General features: G+C 37.3%; 1 protein-coding gene across 2 annotated transcripts in view; it reads left to right on the top strand.

Annotated features, from left to right (window-relative positions):
- The first annotated feature begins 7,195 nt into the window (after positions 1–7,195).
- The window catches only part of LOC102690782 (leucine-rich repeat transmembrane neuronal protein 4), a 160,609-nt gene continuing 140,528 nt past the window's right edge, over positions 7,196–27,276 (top strand). The window contains exons 1-2 of one of the 2 annotated variants that reach the window (XM_015346213.2): positions 7,196–8,010; positions 22,028–23,568. In XM_015346213.2, the coding sequence (XP_015201699.1) occupies positions 8,007–8,010; positions 22,028–23,568 (1,545 nt within the window). In that variant the 5' untranslated portion in view covers positions 7,196–8,006. Of the gene's footprint in view, positions 8,011–22,027; positions 23,619–27,276 lie in introns of both variants that reach the window. The other variant, XM_015346222.2, reaches the window with a different exon arrangement.

Below are 27,276 nucleotides of genomic sequence, written 5' to 3'. Positions count from 1 at the left end.
GAAATAAGATGTTTGTTATAGGCTATGAGGTAGTATTGTACCTTAATGCAGCACCATTGATAAGAAGAGGTAAGACACCATATTAAACCAGGAGGAGGTGAAAAGGTGTGTGAAAAATATACTGCTCCAATTATCAGTCAACCACATCATTAGTTAATATAGCATTCATAAATAATAAAGCTTTTTATTTAAATTTAATAAAATAGAACATAAAGTACATTATATATAGTATATACAGTAATAATATAAATATAAAAAAGCTTTAAGATAGAAATAATAGCATTTCTTACTCATGTTTCTGGACAGTCATTAAAGCCACAAAAATTATCACCAATTTTAGGCAATGGGTGCACTAAATAATTCAGGAAAGAAAACCAAAAGATCCTAAGGATCTCCAGGAACAAATACATCATAGATAAAGCACATACTGTAATATGAAGGTGCCCAGAAGTGCATTGTTAATAAAAATCTCTCAGAACTTACTTCTCCAGTGCAGTTTAGTTCCTCTCTTCCTAATGTGCTTCCAAAACTGCTGTTCACGGTATTATTTTTTTTATTCTTGTCAGCACGCTGGTCTGAGCTCTTTGAATTTAATCCATAATAGTACCTGTTACCTGAATTAACCAAGAAAGAATACAGAATGGTTCTCATAATGTGCAGGCTCCTCCCTCATAAAACTTTACTGAATGCACGTAAGTATTGCAGCTTTTTTCAATGATTGTATCCCGGGGAAGAGATTGGATGAGAGAGTATAGCTGCCAAGCTTCACATTTACTGTACAGCCATCTGTGAAAGGTATTTTTAGGTCATTAAGTATTAAATGATGTTGCTCTGCTCAGGTTTTCCTCCTCTTGAACTTACTGATTGTTTACATGACAATGTAAACTGACAGAAGAAAATGGATAGGTTTAATGTTTAAGCTGGGTACTGGGGACTTCTGCATGGAGAGAAAGATGAAAATGGATTATTTCAAAATTTGAGGGAGCTGAGAATGAAGTGATATAGAGATGAGTAGAGAATTGAGAGTTTTTGTGTGAATTAATCAGGACTCAAGCTTTCGAGTGTCAGAGAGCAGCTGAGGATGCTGTTTTGTATCATTTGCCCCAAGTACAGGGCAAGAGTATTTTTGGAACAAGTAAATTTTTATTCCATGCTGAAAAGAGAAGAAAAGAAACACAGTGTTTCTGCTGTGGAGCCTTTTTAAGGTGAGCTTTTTGTATCAGCAACAGCTGGAACAATTAGGATTAGTGAGCAAAAATGTGTATCTTGATGCAGGACACAGCTATCAAATCTTCCCTTCTAATTTCAAGCTACAGTATGCCATCCACTTAATTTCTGACATTTCATAGAGAAGAGCTTCTAGAAGAGGTTTTCTCTTTCATTCTATAGCTAGGTTGATGAACAGGTTTGAATCTGACACAACACGGCTATACTTCTGACTTGCAAACTGTGGGCAGCATAATAGTTTGCTGATTAGCTATACTGACTCACAGCTCTAGTGTGATGGGGCTAATTCCAACCTTGGACTTCTGTGTGTGAGACTTGTATGTTCTTTCTGTATTTTTCTGTAGGCTTTTTCCAGATGCTTAAGCACCCTCCATCCTTCCATGGTTTGACTGACTCTTCTAAATTGTCCTTTCTTCATGACCCTGCAATGGACTGGCATTCTGTCCAAGGTGAGAACAGTTACTTGTGGAACAGACTCCAACTTGCTTGGGCCCTCATCAGCATAAGCAGCTTATTTTTAATTAATGGAATTCTTCACTGTATTCCATTAATACAGAAGCTAAGTGTTGGCATCCAAGGTTAAACATTACAATGAAGCGTTGGATACCTTAAGGGTGCTGAAAAGTGAATTTTCCTTTTCTTTTCCTTTTGAGATACACCAACTTCTGTTCTTTCTTTTGGTAGTGGTTAAATATCATTTGAAAGATTGCCCAATGAACAAAGATCATGTAGACTTTGAATTCTATAGGTGTGTGCACTAATATCACATATCAGATATGTTTCAATATTCTTAAATGTACCTAAGTTAACTGAACTATATCCATTTAGAGGAAATTGCAATAGGGATAAGGTCTACTTAATTAATTCCATGCCCTTCCGATGCCTTCTTTTCTACTAATTGTTCTACAACATCCAATTTTCCATAATTCCTGTGTTTACAATATGTGTTCTTAAGAAATAAAGTTGCATCAGAATTACATGTTCTGAACTGACATAATAGAACATTTCAGTTTACCCATTATGTACAGTATGACAGAAATAACATATTTACAAAAACATAGCTGTAAAACACCATTTTTACAGCCATTTGATTTATTTCAAATATAACAAGCAAACAGGCCATAAGTTGAATTCTATTGGTGAGGCAGGAAAACACTATAGCATCACATTAATGTCTCATGTCTGTTTCTGAAGATTTACTCAAAATAAAAAAAACAGACATGACATACTGTATATATAGCACCTGCTGTCGGAATTTATGCAAATACCTGGAGTATGAGAAGCCTGAAAAGGATTAAATTGCTTTCCAGCTTGAGTCTACTTTGTTTCCTTGAATAGGAATATAGAGACAAAGCGAGATAAAGAGGATGGTATGGCACTTACAAGTTAAAAAGGAATTTTGTTTCATCCCTAAATACATACAGTACATCTAATCAGAACATAAACTAAATAAATGTACATTGCAGTAATGTGAGAACAAATCAATCAACAAACTGAACAGCATCTCTTTCAGTTGTCTCTGTACAACTTTACTGTTTGTCAACAAAGGTATTCTCTGGCCTTGACAGGGCATACTGGTGGCATACTGGTGTCAATCTCTGCATAATACAACCAGGCAAATTCCAATCTCAAGTTATCATTTCTCTGTCTTATTACAGATCACCTGTGGTATTACTTTATTTTGTGTTGTTGGGCAGGACGGGGATTACTGCTGACTTGTTTTAGTATCAGAGAGGTTAGTACCGATCAATAGCAATCTGGTGCACATTATGGGGCAGCCCAACGCATCAGGATAAATTTGGATCCTTCTAATCAAAAACAGCGAGGAGGTGCCACCGCAATCAACCTTTTCAGAGGAGTGAAATTTTACTTCTAGAAAATGTTAGCACAGAAAAATGCTTTCACAAAAAGCTGTATTTATTCTAAAACTCATAATCACAAGGGTGACACAGTGGCATAGTGGTTAGCATTGCTAACTCACAGTCTAATCAATGTGGAGTTTGTATGTTCTCCTTGTATTTGTGTGGATTTCCTCCAGGTGCACCAGGTTTCCTCCCACAGTCCAAAAAACGTAGCAGTAGGTTAATTGGCCCTGGTGTGGGAGTGTTTGTGTTTGTGTCTGTGTGTGCCCTTTGATGGACTGACATCCTATCTAAGGAGTATCTTGTCATGCATCTGTTGCAGGTGTTGTCCTTGCCAGGACAAGCTCTGGCTCCCCTGCAACCTTGTACTGGGAATATTATGAATGGAAATTAATTTAAATTCCTGTTTTATGTCCACAAGTAATTACAGTATTTTTACCAGAAAGCTATTGATATTCACAAATACATTAATTCCACACTGAAAAGTAAAAAGCAAAATCACAACATTTAAGGTGTGAATCCTTCAGTTATTTTTCTCATTTCAACTTAAGAAAGCCCCACAAACAAAATATTATGTTTTATTCTTTCTCTTACTTTTCAGAGTGGAATTAACCTCTGCTTGTTCCATTACAGCCTGCACGCTGACACAGCACCATACTCTAACCTCTATTAAAATTTACGCTGCAGCCAGATGATGAGAAGGAATTTAATGCATGTCCTTGTTGTTTTATGTTTCCTTTCAAAGTGCTGACATCATTTTTCATTCTTCTGATAAGGAAAGCAAAAAATACTGGGATAAAGGAGATAAAAAATCTAAAATATCTGTTAGCGCACAATTGAAAAAGCTTGCTCTACGTAAAAGTCCAGCCAGCAGCTATATCACCCTGCAACACACAACTAGCAAACCACTGGAGCTACACAGGTGAGAGCCTGGTCAGTACCTGGATGGGAGAACTGGGAAAGCTAAGGTTGCAGCTGGAAGAACTGTTAGTGGGGCCAGTAGTGGGTGCTCGCTCTGCGGTCTGTGTGGCTCCTAATACCCTAGTATAGTGATGGGGACATTATACTGTTAAAAGGTGCCTTCCTGTGGAAGTTATGTAAAACCAAGGTCCTGACTCTCAGTGGTCATTAAAGATCCTAGGGGCATTTCTCAGAAAGAGTAGGGGTGTTAACCTGGCATCCTGGTAAAATTTGCCATTGGTCTTTACCAATCATGGCCTCCTAATAATCTCCATCTATGAATTGGCTTCATCACTCTGTTCTCCCCACTGATAGCTTGTCTGTGGTGATCATACTGTGTGCACTATGGCAGCCATCGCTTCATCCAGGAGGGTGCTGTACATTGGTAATGGTGGAGGAGAGTCCCCATTACCTGTAAAGCGCTTCGAGTGTAGTATCCAGAAAAGTGCTATACTGTACTGTATAAGTGTAAAGAATTATTTTTAAAAAAAATTGGTTAAGGATGATTAATTTGTCACGACCACCAGCCAGCTGAGATCAACACGTAAGCGAGCCAATCAGCACCAGCAGCGGATTACTACTAACAAGCGCCACCGCACGAGTTAACACACCTGCAATCGCTCTACCGTGCGGCACGCCGGGTTATTTATACCATTCTTACCTGATTCCCGTTGCTCGGTATTGAGTTCTCTACTTGTTGCTCAGCCTAGCGTTCTTACCCCTCTTTTGCCTTCCTGGAATTCTGCCTGCACCTTTTGCCTTCGGACTTCGGATCTCGTCTCGCCCCTTGGATTGTTTGCTATCATTGCCTGTTTTGGATTTGACCCTGTAGCTCTCTTTTCGACCACGATTCTGTCTCACATTTTGGATTGTTCGCCACCAGTGCCTTTACCGGATCTCGACCTACCTTCGCCTTCGGACTACGACTCAGCTCCTGGATTTGCTCGGTACGTTTACTTACCTCCCTGCGACTCCTGCATCTGCATTGGATCCTTTTCACCTCTACAGAGCAGCGTTACATAATTCTCTTTGGATATCAATCCACACCTCCATCCATCTATGTCTGTCTGTCCATTCATCTACCTTTCATGTGTGTCTAAATGTCTGTCTCTCATACATGTCTGTTTAATATTTGCTATTTTTGCTGTCTCCAGCCAACAATGGTTTATTACATATACAGTTAGCATGTACACTAAAGCATCCATTATCTGTAATTAGCTGAATGATAGACGGTTGAGAGATAGTGACATGAAAAATGAAATGACAATGAAATGAAGTGACCATGGCTGTGAATACCATTAAGAGGTCAGCAAGCAGGACCTTCATTAATTTATAAAATATACGAATGACCAGGCACTGTACCATAATTCTGATGCATTCCAGAAATATTAAGTTTCTAATATTGTTCCCCATAGTGTTTGTTTACATTAATATACTCAAACATAATCATTTTATAGATCTGTATATTAACAATTCTGAAGATCTGATCATGAAAGCAGAATTTGCATTTTACTAACAGCTTAGGCTTTCTGCTGTTGTTTATTTACAATACATTCTTTTTCTAGCATTAGTGTATCATTATCTTGAAAATAATGCACACGCCTTCTCATGTCTGTTATATCTCATCAGAAAATCAGAGAAAGAAAGATACAAATTAAAAAAAGAAATGTAGCTCATTTTATTTTCCCAAAATGTTTTCCTGGAAAATGATCTGAAAATTGTTTGGAAAAAGTGTATACTGTATATTGTACAGTTGCATTACTTTCCTGTTGTTTAAATCCTTTGTGTATTTTTTATTTTGTTTACAAAACTAACAGATTATATCACAGTTACCATAAATACTTTATAGTTTGAATCAAATCTACAAGTCCCTATACAACTTTATATGTTTAGGTGGAGTAATGGCTCCTCAGAAAGAGTAGCTGTACTGTATGTGCGAACAGTAAAATTCATACTGTACCTGAAATCCAAGAGAAATTAGGTGCAATCTGGGAAGATTATGCTGTAGTAATGATACAGTACATATCTGTATGTTTCGGGAACATGGAGAAATTAGAGAAACAACAAGACCTCTAATGTAATTACATTAACACTGTCAAAAAGTTTGCAAGATGTTAATTCCCTTTAAAAATATTTTTTAAATATTGCTCAGATGCTGAAACTTCTACTGTACTGTACCTATTAAATCTTGACCATCAGAATTCCACCCTTTAAAGACTAAATATAATCCTAATTCATCCGATTGTTTCTAGGAAGACATTTAAAACCTCATTATTGCCAAATACTAAAAAAAGAGCTTTTAATTTTGTTATATTTCATTTTTCTCTTCGTTTTGATTTTATCTGAATCAATCCAAAGGACTCGACTGCCTTAGAAATGCAGACCACTAAATGGGTGGAAGTCTCAAAAAGAGTAGTTTCTCAAAGCGCTGTACAGTAGCTAAAAGTAAAAGGTTATTAACGAGAAGGGGCACTTGAGCCTACCTTGTTAAATTAATTGTAACAATAACACAAGGTAAAGTCGCCTTCTACAGCATGGCTGGGTAGTATGATTTGTGTGCACGACGCTTTGTGTTAAGTGTCCCAGAAGCACGTGCCTTTTATTTTCACTTGTGTCCTTCAGCCGTTGTTCACATTTTGAATGAACATTTTACGTTAAAAACATTTAGGTTCTGAATTATTTTTACAAGAATTCCACAGATCTCTTTAGCTTTTTTTTAACTAAGCGGGAGAATGTCCAAATTATTCAAAACTAGTGTTAAACTAAAAAAGTTTGCGGTGATACTGTACAACACATTTCCCTAATTGAATAATGGCGCCTTCACCATTGCATTATTTTATACTTATTATATTTACAGTTTTATAATACTCAGCAACTATCATTCTATAATTTGTCCCAAGACATTCTGTCCATTCCTTCCTATTAGAATGACAGATAAAATGCTGCATATGTGTAATATTAGTGTAATATATCGTTTTGTGTTGTTTTTTCGTTTCCTTTCTTTTTTTAACTCTGCTTAATCCACCTGGGAAGTTGCGTGTACAATTTTGCATTTGTTTCAGAGTGTGAGAAAAAGAGAAGGAAGGATGGAAGGATTACGCGACTCTTTTCGCCAGAAGAGGGCATTCACAGTCATTCTGCGGAGCGGAGTTGAGCGGAGACAGACAGCCTTTAACATTGCTTCTACACAAACGCCTGTTATACCTCTGTCCTATTTGGAACCGAACGAAAAGGAGAAAGAAAAGGAGAAGAAGGCGCATTCATTCAACCAGGACTGTTTGCCTGCAAACAGCGTTAGATCGAACGAGTCGCGGACATAATTCGTTCTCAGGCCAGTGGCAGTGGAATACGGACTTTCAGCCAGTGGCATTCGATTCGGAACTTATGATTTGTGGACGACTTTATTCTTGCAAACCTAAACCCTCACCAGGAAAGTGATCTTTACACATCGTGGCATTAGGGATGGATGGAACGGAAGGAAAGAAATTAAGAAGTAGTATCTGGCTTCCCTAAACTTTATTTCGGATTTGATTTCATTTAATTCGTTTTCTGGTTCCTTCTCATTATTATTTACAATAATATTATTATTGTTGTTGTTATTATTATTATTCTTCCCGCGTCCCGAATTTAGGGGAAAACTACTGTAGATGCTCTTCTGTTTGCGGTGGAGGTCTGAGAGATGCTGCATGGCTGGAGGGAGATCGTGGGATTGAAATCTGGGTGCGAGGCTGCACACACTTGCCGTACCTCAGGAACGCAACAGCGGGCAGGTGCACCCTGTGTGTGCGTGGAGGCGGCAGCGGGCGCTTATCTGCTCTGTCGGGTCGGATCGGGTTTAGAACCGGACCCTCAAAGGAGAGGTGCCTTGTGAGAAGAGTGCGTGTCATGCAGACTCTGGAGTCGGGCGCTAGAAGGCTTTAGACCCGGGGAAAGGAGCCTGATACCAGATTGCCAGTCATGGGTAAGAAAATAAAGCATATTTGAAAAACCACAAAATGGTACTAAAGCTGTAAAGTAACTGTGGTATTTTCATGGCATTAATTTGGGCTTTATAAAGACATACCGATGTTTGTAAATCAACGTTTTTGTGTGCGTATGTTTGTTTTGGAGCTTAAAAATATACAGTATCAAGCGTTCACCTACAGAAATGCAAAGGGAGCTGATGCTAGGCTATGGCAAGTGAATATTCACATTATCTTGCTTAATAGGTATTAAACAAAGGTAATTCTCCATACTTATTTATAGTCGTAGCAACTGTAGCGGTTGCAGTAACATACTGGTAGTGGAACTGACAGTTGTGGTGATAGCAGTAAAAATTATTGCTAAATAATTTCTTATTACTGAATGGTACAGTACGTGAACGCTTTTTTGTTGAAAGTACAGCAGGTGCATGTCTTTCGTGTCTGTAGCGCTGTAGAATATTTTGGGGTTACCGTTTTTCCATTTTACTGCCACTTACGACCCGAGGAAAATTATTTTACTTGTACGCTTATAATAAACACTAACGCGGTGACTTACTCGTGCATTGGTTTCTGGCACATACAAAAAAAGAGACGAAAGCTCGCATTAAAAACATTCCCCACAAAACAGAAAATTAATTGACGCAAACCGTTCTGATCCAAAATTACACCATGCTTTAGTGTCTTATTTGTAAGTCGATGTATCTTAAGTGCGTCTCCTTATTACTCATACGGTATGTTAAAACACATCACGGTGTTATTATTCAACTACAGTACCAAAACTAGATTCATTGACGATTCAGACAGGTTAAAAACTTCGGTCCTTGATTGGCAGATAAATTAGGACATAGTAGTATCAGTTGACTGAACTATTAATAAGGGCTAACACCGGAAGCCGAGCAACTTTACCCTGCGGAAAACTGTGGTATCCACAGGTTATGCGGTTTGTTAAGGTGAATGATAAATCTGTAAGATTAATACAAATGTTACTGGGGGCTCACAAGCATAACATAAATTACTATTATTGGGGTTGATTCAAGTTCTGGTGGTGATGCAGGACAAAAGTAAAAGACGGGGTTGGATGCAGTTTTCTCTGCAACTTTCGGGCCCTAGACTGACCGTTTCTATGTTTCTTCTATCGTCGGTCTAGAGTATACTTTCATTACGTGCAACACTGTTGCTTCCGTCTCTTCTCCCTTCAAAGAAAGTGAAGGTAACGTTGAGTGCGGGATTAATTGATGCTCTGTGCGACATTGTAATTGTTGTGGAGAAGGTTGAGCAACACAGGTTAAGGGCATCTCAGTATTGTTGTGCGACGTACAGTATATGCAGTATGTGCTGGGATTCAATAATAACTTTGCAATAGAAGATCTGAAGCCGTATGGTCAAACTCGTACTGTATATCAATGAATATATTTGTGTGCGTGTTAATTGTTAATAATCGGATATTTAGTGACTGTAGATCATCTACTCCTTCCTAATGTCTAGTTTCACTCTTTTCCGATGTGTTAGATTAGTGCACGGTTATGGGAACAATTAAGGCGGGGGTTTTTCCCCTGTATTTCCTTCTGGCCATTGGTACTGTATTTGTCTGCATCCACTGTTTAGGTTATACACAGATGAGCATTTTGACAGTATTCCAAACAAAGATGAATCGTAAAACCTGCTTGTTATATCGCTCCAATGACTGGACTTCTATAACAAAATCGATATTTTTTTTAACGGAAAGAAAGAAATCTGACGAAAGCCTACATGCCGATTTAATGATTTATCTAATGAAATGTGTCTGTAGCCTGTCGTGCGGAGGCCCAAAGTGAACCAGAGATTAAACTGAACCTGCACTTGGTAATTTTCACGATAAATGACACAGAGCAGATACACTAGTAAGATCGGTTGTGAATAGTCTCCCTTGTCGAACTACAGTTTTTACAGTTCGAAATGATTTATATTGAACTGTGGCAGTTGGACAGTCGTATTTATTAAAAAACTTAGCAGCATTTTTTAAAGGATTTCGTCGTCAGATGAAAACGTAGCTTTTTTCTGTTGCTATGGTATTATGTAATTCAAGCCTGTATAACAGCACATGGAATTATTTATGAAAGCTACGTTTTACAATAAAAGTTATATGCACATTTCTAAATTCGCTTGAAGCCTGGGACGTTCTACTCTAGTCCCTTATGCGTTAAATTTACTATGTGAATAACATGCACTATTACACAAAGAACAGTTTCTATAATAGCCTAAAAACTGGAGACCGTGATTCCTCTCTTATAATACATACTGTAGCTCTGACATTCATGTCCTTTGCGTAAACTACTGTACAGTATTAGATACTTGCGTATGCGCCTCTGTGCTATCTGATCCCCGAATCAATGATACTGTAAATTAGACAACATCTGTGCTTTACATGGGATTATTTGGGTTAAAACTGTGAACTTGCATTGTGATACAGACGGCAACTGATTTAATTACATAAAGTGTACCAAGATATAGTCCATCAGTGCCTCTGCGAAATTATTTTTAAAAGCTGTTCTTGTTTTCGCAAATACAAATTAATAACCGAACAAGGTGCGGAGGCGTTCAGTCGTGTTTACCGTTGCTTCCGCTTAAAAAAAGGAACAGTTAAAAAAATACCAAGCGGTAGTGCCGCTCTGGCACAGAATACTTTGCAAAATACCTGCTGGAAACATCTGGACTCTTCTATTAATGACCGTCACGGAGGAGGAGGGGAGTTGGCGCTTTCTATTAAACAAAATTAAATGTCTTCATTATTAGTCGAAAGAATCCTAGTGGCCCTCAAGGTTTGTTATTTAACCCCGAGAAAAGAGGCAAAAGTAATACAGTACGCAAAGCAGGTACATTCTTTGTCCGCAGTGCAATCGTCTACTGTACTTCATCAAACTGATCATCAGCATCATCACCATCATCATCATCGTTTTAATAATAATAATAATAATAATAATAATAATAATAATAATAATAATAATAATAATGATGATGATGATGATGATTTAGTATGATTACACCTGCAGACTTTGAAGGAGAGCGCTACTGGACCAACACGGTTGTCCCTGCTTTGGTTTTTGCTCCGGCTGCGAGTTTAATTAGCAAAGTGGCCCAATAAAATCCTCAGCGGGCCCTCAGCCACTTAATCATGTAATTATCCTTTAACCATTGGTGGTGCCCCTCCTATAACGGAGCTGACTGCCCCCAAGAGGGGATTAAATCAAAGCGAATGTGGTTTATTCGCTTTGCTGTACAGTGCTTGGTGTGCTGCTTTTGATTTAATCAGGTCTTTACCCTAAAATTATGGCACTAATAAAAACAAGTCTTAATGTACTTGGTATCGGACATCAGTGTTTTAGATATTGTTTTTCAAACTACTGTACAACGATAGTTTGCACAGAAAGCAGTTACTTGACTCTTCATGAATAAGCGGTAGAACCAAACCTTAAATCAGAATAGTTTAGCAGGAAAGTCACTTGGCCGCGACCACAGGTCTTGTGCGTCTCAGCCGAGTCAATTAATTTGCTTCGGGTGTTCTCTTCATGAATCAAATCATAATTAGTTTTTTATCCCACTGAGGGCAGGGTATACAGTATGTGTTTTATTTGCAGAAAAAATACACGTTCTGTCTTTGTGGCGTGCCGCTTGCCGCAACGTAAAATACCCACAGTAAGTGTACCTAGCAAATTCGCTAGTTCAGTCAGTGTGTATGTTTGTATTACTATGCACGCCATACAGGGTTTGGCTGGGAGATTAATCAGTGAATATAAATGTGGTCTTCAACCTGTGCAAAATTGAACCAGGATGAATCTAATGTTTGCCTACTCAGTACAATCTTGGTTGGGTTTTAGTTTTCTTTCTGAAAAACAAGCAGTTGTACGGAACACAATTACTAGAGACAGAAACAGCTTAAAAGACGGTGGAAAAAAGATTTATAGCAGTTTGTTGGGGGCTTTAGAAAGCAGGTTATACAGTATCTAAAATACTTCTTAAAAAAAAACAAGATTCCTACAAATTGCTCTCTGCTTCATGCAATATGTGTTCATAGTGGTAGAAGAATGAAGATGATCACTGAGAGTTATATATTTTTATTTAATATAAATACAATTTGAAATTCATATGACCAGTCTGAATACTGTCCTGAACTGAGCACCAGGAAACATTAAGACAGATTGATTAAACGTCTAAGAGCTCTCCCATGTAATATAGCAGGAGAGTGTCAAAACAGATAACTGTGTTGTAGATGAAAGCCTGTCTGGGGAGCAGAAGTTGGAGTCATTTCTGTTTTCTGAGGTATGATGATAGGTGATGCTGAGAATTGTTCTGGATCTACTCAGATTTAACTGTTCCCATCAGGGAAAATTAGGTCTCGAGAACAAATAGTACTATCAACAGTAAAAAAATTGTTAGTGTTGATTTGTTTGTATTTTTTTCCATTAAGTGAAATTTTCATTGCTGTGTATCAGCAGTCCCACAGGACAGTTCCTGTCTCAAAACTGATGTCATCCAATCTAGTGCACTAGTGGCAGGTATTGCTCTCTATCTCTCAGGACTATTAGGAATTGACTAGGAAATGTCCCATTAGTAATCAAGACAAGCTCCCATGCTACTGTAATCGGGACAATCGTGTACTGCATCATGGAAATTTAAACTCAAATATTTCAAATCATTTAGGCGGTGCAAATAAGACCTGTCAGTCAGGTCATAAAATTGTTCTTATAACTGGAGATTTATTCCTGTAAAATAAAGAAAAGACTTAAAGAGAAGTGAGTGAGTCTGTCCCCAATCAATTCCCAATTACAGAATAATTTGTAGTATGTTTTAAATGTAATGAATATGAAATAAAACCTGTTAAAAAATGAATTGTATGTACTGTTTGCCATTATTGAATTATTATTTCATTAAAATAACTGTTGAATTAATTATTTTAGAATAATTGCAGCACAAACTGAGTTAATCTATTATAGTGCTGCATTTTATGGCTGGTGATGGATCTTGGAGAACAACGCTTTTTAATCTACAGGAACCACAAAAGGTTTAAGTTTCTCAATCTGGTTTGCTCATGAAGAAAACAATTCTATGTCTTCATTATCATTAGACATGCACTGGTGCCTTGAGCCGCTTAGAGGGAATGCAAATATAGCACCTGTTGCAACAGAGTTTGACTTCCACTTCAGATGCAGCATTTTTGTTTTCAATATCTATATGTATCCTCACAGATCTGTGTATAGAGTACAAATGTCAGGCATGGTACAGTATATCCAGCATCTGTTTTTGGTGGTTTTGGCAAATGTTCAGGGGGCTGGAAAAGTAGGCTTCTTATTTCTATCCCTGTATTGAAAATGGTCCTTTATATAACTTCCCAATCTGGTGTTTCTCAAAGGCTGATTTTGTCGGTGTCTTCAAAGGCAGTTATGTGTAACAAAAACACTATAGTTTGGTTGTCTTCTACTGTATATCATAGGTTCTAAACCCTTTTTCTGGGAACCCATACAGTATGGTTTGTTTTTCACCTGATTTCTCCATTACATAAACAAACCTTTGAGTGAGATAATGATAGTATTAGTTTGGGCTTCATAAAATGCTAAATTCATTCATTATTAAAGCAGAAAAGTATTTTTTTATTACCTTCCACCTGTTGTTTAAATTAGTCACTTTTCTGACTTTTTGTAAAAAAAAAAACAGATGGAAAGCTTGCAATGAAGCAAGAACTTAGTTAAATTATAGTAAGAATTCAATTAAGTAAAGAGCTTGGCTGAAATGAAAAGAAGCAAGTGTGTGAGTCCCCAGGAACAGTGTTGGGATCCCCTGTTCTATATAATTTTTAGTATAAGACCAAGTGGCAAAAACTAAATTCTTCATAAACGAGGAACGTTTGCTGTTCTCTCACTTGGAAAAAAAATATCTTGCATGTTTTCTCACATCTCAGTAAAATCCTATTGAGATTCTTTATACTATTATGAATACAGTGTACCCCGTGCTGTATATGCAGTACCTTTTATTTGTAATGGACCAGACTAGGTTAAGGTCATGCTTTTGTTATTGGTTTTATGTATAAGAAGATTTTTATATTGCACTTGAACTGATAATAACAAAAACAAGTATAAAAATAAAATAAAACAACATCAACAACAATAAAAAATCAATGGCAGATAGCAGTTTGGAGTAGTGATTAGGACTTTGGACTCATAATAGGAAGGTCGTGAGTTCAAATCGTGGGTAGAAGACTGCTATTGTAGCCTTGAAGCAGGTACTTCACTCAAATTGCTTCAGTAAAATACCCACCTGTATAAATAGGCACAAATATCACTTGCTGGGGATAGAAACATCAGCCAAATTAATACTATTAATAATTAAAAACTGAAAAAAGAAGGTATGAAGAGATAGAAGGTCATTTTAGAATTGCACTAGGTTATGCAACATTCAAACAACAATAAAAAAATGGCAGCGATAGCCATAACAAATAAAATTCTAGAAGTCTCTTTTTTGTGCACCCATCACAAAGCGCTTTACAGTATAGCCTTTAAAAAAATAATGCAAATGAGAAAAAAATACTATCACTTTGACCATGATACAGTTGTTTGTAGTTCATGCTTGGTGACAGTGTGTTCAGCCTTTTCCTCACTTCTGGAAGACCTGTGTTCAGAATCTGTAGACTGATAATTACAGTTTCTATCCACATTATCATCTTCAAAAGATTAAAAAATACATTTGTTACATATTCGCAATTAGTTTTCTGTGCATGACCGGCCATTTTGATTTATCTATCTGTTGAAGCATCTCCTTGTCTCTTGTCTCCCCTTTGTTTATAAAATCAGTGAACAGGCAGTTCACTGCAAACTCTCCACTTACAGTACCTCTCTCACAACTTGCTACTTGAATCACCTCAGCCTGCTTACCAATACTCACAGACTTGACTGCTCTTTGTGCTGCTTCTCTAAGATTCTCTAAGTCTTCAACCTCCTCGTACTCTTTGCTGCTTTTGATTTTGCTTTATGATATTCTTCTGTCAGCAGTTGCTTGCCTGGTAGTCACTAGCATAACATACAACTGATTCTCCTTTAACCTAAGGTGCTCTCTGGTGTCCTCCAGGGGTCTTTGTTGGGTCCCTTGCATTTCTCTCTTTACACCCATTGCTTACAACCTCTGCTTTCCTTCCACAGCTTTCCATGTAATTTCTATGCAGATAATGGTCAGATCTTTTCCTCCCTCTAATATCATTGCCTCCTCCCATTTTAATGTCAGTCTCTCTGTCATCTTTATTTGGATGCATTTCCTTTGTTTCAAATGTAACCTCTTGAGGATAACCTTCTTTTTTTCCCTCCCCCTTTTTCCCTTATGTTAACCTACAGTAGTATCTTCCATTCCTCTTCTGCCAAGAACCTTGGTATTATTCTTGAACCTCTCTATTCCCATCACATTTCTACTCCGGCCCATTTCTGCCACTTCTTCATGAAAGCTAAAATTAAAATAATGAACAGCATCTTCCCCTTCCATGTTAGCTTGTGTACACAATTCCTGTATGATTTTCATACACAATGAAAAACAAGGTGCTTTCCCTCATGGACTAGTCAGCCAGTGCTACTTGCCCTTTCTAGCACATAACTCTGCCTTCTCTTCTCTCCATCTCATTTTACTAATGTCACAACTTTAATCTGGTCCCTGTATTGCCTCTCAATGGCCCTACCCATCAATTTCAAACACTTCTTGCCAACCAATGTCTATCACTCTACCCTGGTCTCTCTCCAGGTACCCCATCTCTCCCAGTATCTCCTCCCGACCTCTCCACTCTTCCTCTGCCTCCTGAGTGACTGTTTTCTTCATTCTCAAACCACCAGCACCGTTTTATTCAGGTACCTCACCCCATTTAGGTGGAATACTGTAAATTATCCATTTAAATCAGAACTTCTCAGTTCCTGACCATCTTTTGAAATCTACTCAAGACACCTCAGTTTAGAAAGCACCTATCATCACCCTTACACTGTTGTCGACTTTTACCGAAAACCCTGCTCAATGATATTCTTTCTTTACTGCGATCAACGATTCTATACCTACAAGTTTACCACTGAATGAACATCTTTTTTGGTCTGCTTTCTCTGCTAATGCATTATAGTTTTAACTTGTGCTTTTCTTACTATTTTGTCTATCATCCCAGTTTTATATTATTTTTACTGTGGCAGAATGATTTCTTTTTATTTCTGTTATGTTTAAGGATGCAGTATATGTGTTGCAAGTAGCACAGGATACTTTGATTAATCACTTTTAACATGTTTCTGCCCTTAGTGTTAGATTTTGAAAACACTCTGCAATGTCATAGCAAAGATGTTTGTTGAACAGAACTATCCTTGGAGTACTCAATTTGCTAAGTAAGTGCTTGCTATATCATTGCTTTCTATACTGTGCTCAACAGGTTTCTCCTAATTGGTGCTTCCAATTAAGGATGTTTAAACAGGTGGAAATTACACTTTCAAACCCTCACACCAAAAAAGCAGCTACTGTATGTTCTCTAATTACAATCCTTACATTCCATATATCTTACACACAACAGTTGTTTTCTGGGATCATAGTACTTAATAAAATCATCCAAGTTTTTTTAACTGAAAAAAAACAATGTTTTAACAATCAGCTACAATTCAATTGTTTAATTGAGTGAGAGATGGAAGGTAAATCAGATGATAAAGGGTCTTCAAAGACTTCAGCTGCAATTTAGTGCTTTAAACTTCTCAGGGCGCATATTGAATATTATTGCTGAGTGGGAGACTGTTGTAGAACAATTTACTATATGAGGAGTAAATTATTGCTAATCTACAGGCTACAAAACATGTAAGGTATACAGTAGGATTCTTCGGGAATCATTTAAGTTTTCCTATGAAATGGGTCCTAGAGGATTTTAACTGCTTGTTTTGACAGGACTCCATAATCCTACAGGGTTTATCTCCCAGTTCTGTGCGGGATATTGTTTTTAATTTGTAGGTAATTTGTCTCACAGAGTTACTGAGGCCAAGAAAAATCTCTCCCCCCTCTGGTGACTGTAACTCATAATCAAACCCTGATGTCCGTACATACAGAGTGTTTCTCTACTTTATCAGCCATGTAGATATGGAATCTGCCTCCTACGCAGTGCTCTAGCCACAGTGTTGTTATGGACACTGTCACAGCCCCTTGTACTGATGTATAGTCTCATACCTTCTCTCTGATTCCCCCACTGTGAACACAGACAGCTTCCCATGGCTGCATCCCACTCAAAATTACACATCTTCTTTAAGTGGTGTTCTAAACATTAAGGTCCTTATTTTGTTTTTTGCAAAGGCCAAATACACAAAGTGTACTGTTTCTATCACTTAAAATACAATAAAGGCCAAGATCGTGACACAACATGTTATAAAAAAAGTTTTGAGGAGGAGGAGGACCTTATTAAGCAATTAAATGTCCATTTTAATTTATGTACTTATTTATTTTGCAGTATTCTTCACAAATTTCGCTGCCAAAAAGTCTTATCATCTTTCCTGGTAATTCACCTTAAGATATCCCATACTGTAAGTCAGCTGTTGGTGCATTTGTGCTTACACTTAATATGTTTTACCATGGCTGAATAAGTCAGAGATTGTGGTTATTTCTCTCAGATTTATGTCTGACCATATATCTTTGCTTACCTGAACCCTCTTTAAAAATATGCCAAAAGCATTTTGTTGAAAAGTCATCCCACAGATAGTAAGCAAATATACTGTAGTATTGCTGTATTGATTAATCACTTTTAACATTTTTCTGCCCTTAGTGTTAGATTTTGACAACACTCTGCAATGTCATAGCAAAGATGTTAGTTGAGCAAAACTATCCATGTATTACTCAATTTGCTTAGTAATATTTAACTAGAAACAATTGCAAATATGGCACTGCAGAGTTTAGGTACAATCAAGCAGTTAAATTGCTATTTCTGTAGCCAGATAAATATAGCAATTAAGCTGAAGGTTGTATTAAATATACAGGTAGAGCTGCAATGTAATGAATTGGAAGGGCCACGTGTTGAGTTTCAGTGGGGATGTTTTTTTGGAAGCAAAGGGTGGCAGCTTTCTCCTCTGAAATTTGTCTGCATTCCCAAAAATTGTCCCAAAACATTTCCTCCATAACCATTACCTAAAAAAAAAAATGAGGGTACGAGGGAAACCCACAGGGAACTGAAAAACTAAATAGGTACTGTATAGGTGTTGCCACTGAAAGGTGTTGAATAATGTAGGCTTTTGTTTCTTTTTTGCAGCTGATTTTAAAATGTTTGACTTCAGATAAGCATTATGTTCACAGGTTTAAGAGGGTTAAATTCAAATACATCTGTAAAAGATATAGAATTATAATTTTTACCATAGTAGCATTTGTAGTTGCTTTTAAACATCCTGGCATGTCTGAAAAGAGAGGCATATATCTTATGAGTTTATATAAAGTAAGATTAATGTCTCTATATATGCTGTTTAATGACCAATGCAGATAAGCAGAATGGAATATATCAATTTAATTTTCAATTTCCTATATTGACAAAAGAAAACATGCTTCATATATAAAAAATCTCAAGGTATTTGGTTGATGTAAGAAAAAAAAAGATTAAAATGTTTCTATACTGTACATTTAATGATGGGATATTTTAGGTGGGGGTTGTGTAACAATTGCTGATAATATTTAGCATTCTCAGTACATAGAAGCTACTGAACCATTGCCAAAACAGCTTGTATCTTGTCAATTTTACCATACGGATATTTCCAAAAGATTTGGAATTCTTAACTTTTTGTTAAACTCCTTTGAGAGATGGATGGCAGTTTGTTTCCCATTTTGTAAGCAAAACCTCATGGATTTCTCCATCTGGAATCAGTTGGAGTTAAAAAGATATTCCTAAAAAAGTCCCAAAACAACCCATATGGATAAACATATGCATAGTGTACATAAAATAACATATTTAGCATATGTTGCCTAAGCACTGCTGAAACACTCTTAGTGGAATTCTTAGCTATGGATAAGGTATTGAAACTGATCTTAAAAATAAAAATTGCCTCACAATTAATGGAAAGCAAGTTCATTACAAAATTTGGAACATTAATGCAATTATTTTCTCCACATAAGGAGGCTTCATTGGATTTTGTTCTGTGTGCACACAGGCTCATATGAGCAATGATAGTGCTTGTCATTCTTTCTGATAAGTATCTGCCTGGATTGAGTAAGACTCAATTTAGCCAGGATATTCATTATTTTAAGTGTCTCCTCTGACCTTACACAATCAAAACTTTCATCTCATTTAGAATTAGCATATTGTAGTTGAATAGATCTGGAGCCTACATGCTGGAACAGACATATTGTAGAAGAGAAATAGAAATATATTTTTACAAATAGGTAGGTGGTTACGAAAATGGTGAATATCAGAAAATGACCAAGCCGATAAATCAATAATTAAAATAATCATAACCCCCAACTTGGAGATTGTGCTAAGTATTTACCCAAGACGTTGGTATAATTGGAGGCACCTGAGTTCTTTGGTCTCTGGCACAGCTTTGATGAAAAGAGTAATAATTCATACACACTGGGTTAAACAAATATTTATAAATAATGATATACAAAACAACACACAACATAAAAATACAACACACAAGTTGCACTATGTACACATTTACCAGAAAGGCATTTCAGAGGCCTACTGTAATGTCCTAACCACCCTGAAAAACTACAGATTCCTACCAAGTATTCAACACTTATATGATGCCTATACAGGCCAAAATAAGAGATAAAGCTTCCTTGTAAACCAAACAGAATATTAATGCATATCTCCCACTAACAAGGAGAGGCTGTTTTTAACTGGGGGATTATTCCCCCACAACCTACAACCTGTAGTTCCCTACAACAACAAAATAGCAAGCTGTTTTAACAAGTTTCAAATACCTAACTACAGTCTGGGCTTTCTGGATCATCAGGATTAGGAGCTTTTGCCTTCTGCCTTTCTGTCTCTAGTCATCCCTGCTGTGTCTTCTTGTCTTTTTCTTCCCAACATGCCTGTTTTATGCTGTTTTTCTGAAGTGATGATTGACATATAATCATTTATCGAAAACTTACTTAACTAAAGTAAATCAATGTAAACTTTACGATTGCTTTGATCACTGAATCTCGGATTCCTACTGTACATCTCAGCAAATATCCCCTTGCTTTAAAGCTCCTGAGAGCTGAAAATGCTGACACAAGTCAGGTGTTACCCTTTGTATCTAGATTCTTCAATAATCACAATTTGCTGTAACAATACTCTGGTATTTTGATTTAACACAATTTTTTGTTGTACAGTTGTATTAGTTTGGATTGTACTGAAATTGATCAGAGAATTAATCAAAGAAGCTGTGCTAATAACCTTTGAGAATGAGAAATATGTGAATTCTGAACTTTCTTTGGTTAAGTGTTTATAATTTTAAAATTATGATCAATGGGTGCTAAAAAACTCATTAATTTCACACCAGATTGAGTTTAATACTTAAAATTGAAAAACATAGATATTAAAGGCATTGCAGATGTCAATTAGATTGATAAAATAGTAGTAGCAGCAGCCATTATAGAAGCAACCAAATTCCTTATAGTGAAAAATTGTTTACTTTCATTAAAATTAATGTTAGTATCTAGTGTTATTAAACTAGCGTTATTAAACAGGCTTTATGAATATTGGCCCATTATGTTTTACATCTGTTTAAGACTATTTCTTGCTTTGCTGTTTTGTCTTTGGGCAAGCTGCATACAGTAAGTGTGAATTTGCATGTGGAGGTTACTCTCCAGTGGGTATTCTAGTCTACGCTTCACAGATTATGACTGGCAATATTGATAATATTTTGATTGCAGCGCAAAGGTTTTCTCTCTTTCTAACTTGCAAACGAAATGGGTTCACATAGTTCTTCACATGGTCAGTAATGATATAGAAGAAAGCCAAAATGTAGACTTTAAAATATGAAATTTAAATTGTAACATATACAGTAGTTACAGAATTCAAAATATAAAATGTGTGAACCAAACCATTAACCATACTGAACAACCCATTATCCATTACCCTGTGCTGTCCATTATGCTGAAGAGAGCTCTGCAGGTGTCTCAAGTTGAAATATATTGGTGTTGTACCATGTAACACATGGAGTATACACCTTCCTTAGAAATTAATATTCTACTTTTCCAGTTTGATTGTCTTGTCTCTTTTTTTTGGTCACAGTTTTGTCTATTTTTTAGATTCTAATCATAATATTTTCAGTAGATCCTCATACAGTATATCTGTTATATTTGAGGCACTGTTAAAGTCAGTCTGCTCTATTAAAATGGTTCATGATTCCTGAAGTGGTTTGCTATAATATTAGACACAACCTTCATTTAAAGGGGCTTATCACAAAGTCATTATAGCACAAAATTGAATTGGGTTGTGGTAGGGTTAAAATACAAACCAAACCATTTTTAGATTTTATTTTCGACATTGTAACCAATAAATTAAGCCTGAAATGAAGTTTACTCTAAAAAATCTAGCAATGAATCATTCAGTGTCCTTAAGTGCTTCATTCTAGTTCAGAGTGAAGTGCAAAATCTAAATTGAACGCCTCCAGGTTTATGTACATAAACATCACCTCTTGCATTTTAATCTAAATGAGCTGGTTTGCATTTTTATTTTTTATCCCTTTGGTCATGTGGGTAAAATAAAACAACTAGTTAGCACTACAGATGGAGAAGCCTGTCCTTTCAGTGTTAAGCCTAGTTATATTCCTTTCCAGTCCTGGAGAGCTACTTCTAGTTTTCATTCTGCCTGAGCTTTTGCACATTATTGAAGTAGCCATTCTTAAACTGAAGGATTTCAGATTGCTATAAAACCTGTAGGGTTTTGGGTCTCCAAACCATGGAAGTATGTTTACTGTATTACCCTGTTAGGCTTTGGCTATGGCTTAGATAGCTGTTTAACCTATAAATGTGAATTACAAGTCCATAACCACCTTGATGAGAGAAAATTTTCTGAATTTGTCTTCACAGGGTTCTTAATGAGAGGTGGATGGTTGGCTGTGTCTCTACTCCTTCAGGCCTGGCTTCTCGTGTCTCTCTGTCTGGGGGAAAGACCATGCCCTAGGAGCTGCCGCTGTGATGGGAAGATTGTATACTGTGAGTCTAATGCCTTCCGTGACGTACCAAACAATGTTTCGGCAGGCTGCCAAGGCCTCTCCCTCCGTTATAACAGCTTGCTAAGCTTGCGAGCCGGCCAGTTTTCTGGCCTCAATCAACTCATTTGGCTTTACCTTGACCATAATTACATCAACAGTGTAGACAGCAATGCTTTCCAAGGCATCCGCCGACTGAAGGAGCTCATCCTGAGTTCCAATAAGATCACAGAGCTCCACAACACCACTTTCCATTCTGTCCCCAACCTGCGTAACCTGGACTTGTCCTACAACAAGCTACAAGCTCTGCAACCTGGGCAGTTCCAAGGGCTACGCAAGCTGCTCAGCCTGCACCTGCGCTCCAACTCCCTAAAGAGCGTGCCTGTCCGAGTGTTCCAGGACTGCCGCAACTTGGAATTCTTGGATCTCGGCTACAACCGCCTACGTAGCCTGACACGCAATGCCTTTGCAGGGCTGCTCAAGCTAACAGAACTACATCTGGAGCACAACCAGTTCTCTAAGATCAACTTTTCCCACTTCCCACGCCTTTTCAACCTGCGTGCACTCTATTTGCAGTGGAACCGCATCCGTTCCATCAGTCAGGGTCTATCCTGGACTTGGACCTCCTTGCAGAAGCTGGACCTTTCAGGAAATGATATTCAAGTGGCGGAGGCCAGCATCTATCAGTGCTTGCCTAACCTTCAGACCCTTAACTTGGACTCTAACAAGCTCAGCAACGTCTCTCAGGAGGCAGTTGCTGCTTGGATCTCCCTGACCACCATTAGCCTTGCTGGCAATGTGTGGGACTGCAGCCCTAGCATCTGCCCCCTGGTATCCTGGCTCAAAAACTTCAAGGGGAACAAGGAGACCACCATGATTTGTGCTGGTCCCAAGGAGGTGCAAGGGGAAAAAGTGATGGACGCTGTGGAGGCTTATAGCATTTGTAAAGAGACACCTGCACCTTCTACTGAAAAGCCTCTCCCTCCTGCCCAGACTCCACCAAAACCCAGGCTACCCCCAAAGCCTACTGTGCCCAAGCTGGGAGAGGAGGAGTCCCAAGGAGTCCTTCCAAGTCCCTCACCCTCAGGTGCTTCCACCTTATCCCCGGAGCCAGAGTTCGAGCACGTCTCCTTCCACAAGATCATTGCAGGCAGCGTGGCACTTTTTCTCTCAGTGGCCATGATCCTCCTGGTGATCTATGTCTCATGGAAGCGGTACCCAAGCAGCATGAAGCAGCTGCAGCAGCACTCTATGGTCCGCAAACGCAGGAAAAAGGCACGGGAGGCCGAGCGTACACTCAGCTCCCCCCTGCAGGAGTATTATGTGGACTACAAACCCACAAACTCTGAGACCATGGATGTGCTGGTTAACGGGACAGGACCCTGCACCTACACCATCTCAGGCTCCAGAGAATGCGAGGTATGATCCGCCATCCTCCTAAAAACCATTTCCACTGCGGGGAATGAGAGGTAAATTTTTCAGTGCTTTTGAAAGGTGGAATTGTCTCGGTCATTTGTTTGATGATAGAAAATAAGGCTTCCAATGCACTGTAATTGAGATGCTTACTGTAATGACTCAACTACTGTTCTTTCTAGGGACTGTTAAACAGCCCTGAATCCAAACTTAGTCTCACTAAGTGTTTAAATAGAGATAAATAAATAAACTAATATATTTAGTTTATATATTTTATATTTTAATGACTTTTTATGATGTATTTATTATAGTATTAGTATTATTTATTATGTAATTATTAACATAACTTCTATTGTAAATATCATACAGAAGTCTGAATTACTTCAAATTACTGTGCAGTGAAAGTTTTATTTAAATAAATGTTTTTTTTTTTAGCTTAGCTGAATTATTTTATTTTGAGTTTGGAGAAAATATGTTATATAACATAGATTATCTTTTTGTATAATCTATTTATTTCAACATCTGCAAACTAAAGATACTTGGTCTCAGATTTTACATACTGTACTAATCTGCACTGTATCATATCTAGAGATTTCCCTTGCAGTAGGATTCCATTCTCTTTGTTCCTTTCTGCCTTTCTTCAAGTTTAAGGAATCAATGAATCATAATATATTCAAGGACACATATTCAAATTGTTTTGCATCATTATTCACAGCCATCAGAAACTGTGTGATCTGAACAGTTTTAGGGGATGTAATGTAATGTAAATATATATTAATTTATGCAGAGCTAAAGTATGTGAGTCACAGCAGGTTAACGGAGAGAAGTTATGTGAATACAGCCGGTAGCATTTTTTTTTTCAATAAGATGTCCTGTAATAGATTCCAAAGTTGCCTTACTGCATTTATTTAACTTGATAAAATTTGTTAAAATGTGCATATCTCATTGGATATTTTCAGGTTTCCATTGTCTACCCTACAGCTCTGTCAGTTTTCATATGTAGTAGTCTATTGTTCTATGTTCTTTCTGCAAAGAAAATTAATTGCCAGCATAAAATAAATCATTCTTCTGGATCGCCTCACTGAGGTATCATTGTGTAAACTTATTCAGTTTTCTGTTCAGCTACGTTAATTATACAACTGCATGTTCAGCTCTCTAATTATTACAGGGCTCTGCCATATTATAATGAGCAGTCTTGGCACAGATATAATAGGAATGAAACGCAACAGTAAACACAAAAATGGAACAGATGTTAACACAGCGGGTAACTGGGATAGCATGGTCTTAGGCATCATGCAGAGCCTCACACAGATGCTCACACAGAAGGTTGTGATTTATGCTATGGCCATGCAAGTGTTTCAAAATGGCAGGGCAATTCAACTGTGTTTTTGAGGTTCCTGGACTTTGTACAATTATGAAGAAACTGATATGTATTTTAGTTTCTATTGATTTTTGTAGGGGCAATACAGTGTATATAGATGTAGTATGATATGAGTGTGGATTAACTGGGGCCAATAAAGCATGCTATCTTAATTTAATTTAATGTTTTCCAAGAGGGTTTGTTAGGTAGAGTCAAATCTGTATTCTAAATTATAGCACACATGGAATCTACAGTACTCATCTGAAGTCTACCTATTTTGCTTCTCTTTTTGACAGTGTAGATTTGCCAATGTAAAGGCATAATACGATACTCTTAGTAACATCCAGTATCTGTTCATTTTTACTCTTCTTTCGAGTCCTTATTTTGCTATATGATTTTCTTTGTTTTATGAGAACCTTCTCTCTAATTATTATTGCCTCATTGCATAGCATGGGACCTGTTCCAACCATTTCTGAAAACTGAAGTCAAATTGTACGGTTTCCCAAAACTTCACAAAATAAATTACAATAACAGTATGAATTAATCTCACTGTCAGAATGTATCTAAATATACTAAATCATAGAAAATGTATTTTTCTTTTTCAGATTTCCATAGGTAACTTTAGAAACTAGGGTATGTGCATAAACAAATGTGTCACATTTTGAGAATCAAATTTGAAGAGTCTGGATTTGGCAGAGCAGGTCACATACAGTATGATCTCAATTATCTCAACACTATTTTATTAAACAGTATATAAAAAACAAATTGTTAAAGATGTTAGTTTAAGAAGTGATCGCTTAAATACAATAAACAGTTTTGTTGAATATTGTAGAGAATTCAAGCTCTAACTATTGCTGTTACATTTTACAGCCTGGTATGAACATCCTAGGGCATATAGCATCCTAGGGCCTTATGCTTCATATGTCACAGTAAAGCCTGGCCTCTATCTGATTCTTCCTCAGAAGACATGTGTCTTATCCCCTCTATCCTGCCTGATTTACTGCTCTCTTTGAGGAGATGACTTCTCCTGGGGCAATGGCTGATCATTTCTTGATGAGGGTGCTAGATTTTTGAGACAGGTTTTTCAGTACCTGGAAACAATCAGTTTTGTTCTTCTTTCATGAAATGACTACAGAGTTTATTCGCTAAGGGGGCCGTTTGGCAGAGTGTTAGCAAGATCGCAACTCATCCATACCGTATACGATTGCTGAGGGTGAATCATTATAGTGTGCTTGCAGGGTCTGTAGGTCAGCCTGAGAAACCAACATGCCAAGATCATGGAGGGAAAAGAATATCGTGTTTCCCCTTAGGGAAATCTCAGCCATAATGGCCTCTTTAAGAATGTTTTGGGGGTTTTAACTCTGCTGCCAGTCAGAATCAGTGGCTTCATTCATGCCAAGACAGATTTTTATTGGAGAGCAATCATATGTCTAGCCTGAGTTCTATTTCTATTTTACAGAAAATTATCTACTGTTTTTTGCTACATTGGGTAACACTACATTGCTTTCTGTAACCTTGCTGATACTGGGTCTTCTTGGTTACAAAATGTCATGTTGAGTAGGTAGCTGTGTCTGAATGCACAGACTGCAGGTAAAGGTTCCTTCCATGCTGAAAGGTAAAGAAAAGAAACACAACATATCAGCTGTGGTGTATTCTTCGGGTGTGAGGGACATAGGGAAAGTAGCAAATAAAAAAAGCATATGAGAACGAAAAAAAGAAAAAAAGAAAAGGAAAGATTGTGGCCATTAGAGGTGAAATGGGGAACTCACGGTTTGAAGAGATCTTTGATCTTCACAACTCTGACATGTTACAGTATGTTGTGTCTGTTTTCTTTACCTTCCAACATACAGTAGAATGAACCTTTACCTGTTCCTTTAGGAAATGTCATGTCTTTCATATCTTGTCATCTTACTTTTCCATCTTACTTGCCTTTTTTCTGTGAGATATGGAATACTGTAGATCAGTGTGTGGTGTTTTCCCTTCAATTCACTTCATCCTACAGTTGGTTCCATATTGCAAGCTAGCAAGAAAAGTGGCAATAAGTTCAGGTGCAGCTGTATTGGAAAAATCATAATACTTGCTATCTTGGAATTTCCTTTTTACTAGAAAAAGTTGATGTAGTACTGATATTTACTAACTGCTGGGTTATTCCCTGTCAAATCATTTAAACATTTTGAGGTCACCATGTATCTCAAATTTGAAAATCAATAAAATTAAAGCAATTTCCATAGAGACTAGTCTGAAATGTAAATGGTCATCTCCTAATAATTGCTGGAAAATTATTATTAAGGCTTGGATGGTACAGCCCACTTTTTAGATATGAAAAAATACACAGCAATTTCAGAAGCTAATAG

Source organism: Lepisosteus oculatus, chromosome 2 (genome assembly GCF_040954835.1).
Source record: "Lepisosteus oculatus isolate fLepOcu1 chromosome 2, fLepOcu1.hap2, whole genome shotgun sequence".
Classification (NCBI taxonomy): domain Eukaryota; kingdom Metazoa; phylum Chordata; class Actinopteri; order Semionotiformes; family Lepisosteidae; genus Lepisosteus; species Lepisosteus oculatus.
The sequence above is the reverse complement of the archived record's forward strand: the minus strand, read 5'-3'. Positions and strand labels throughout refer to the sequence as shown.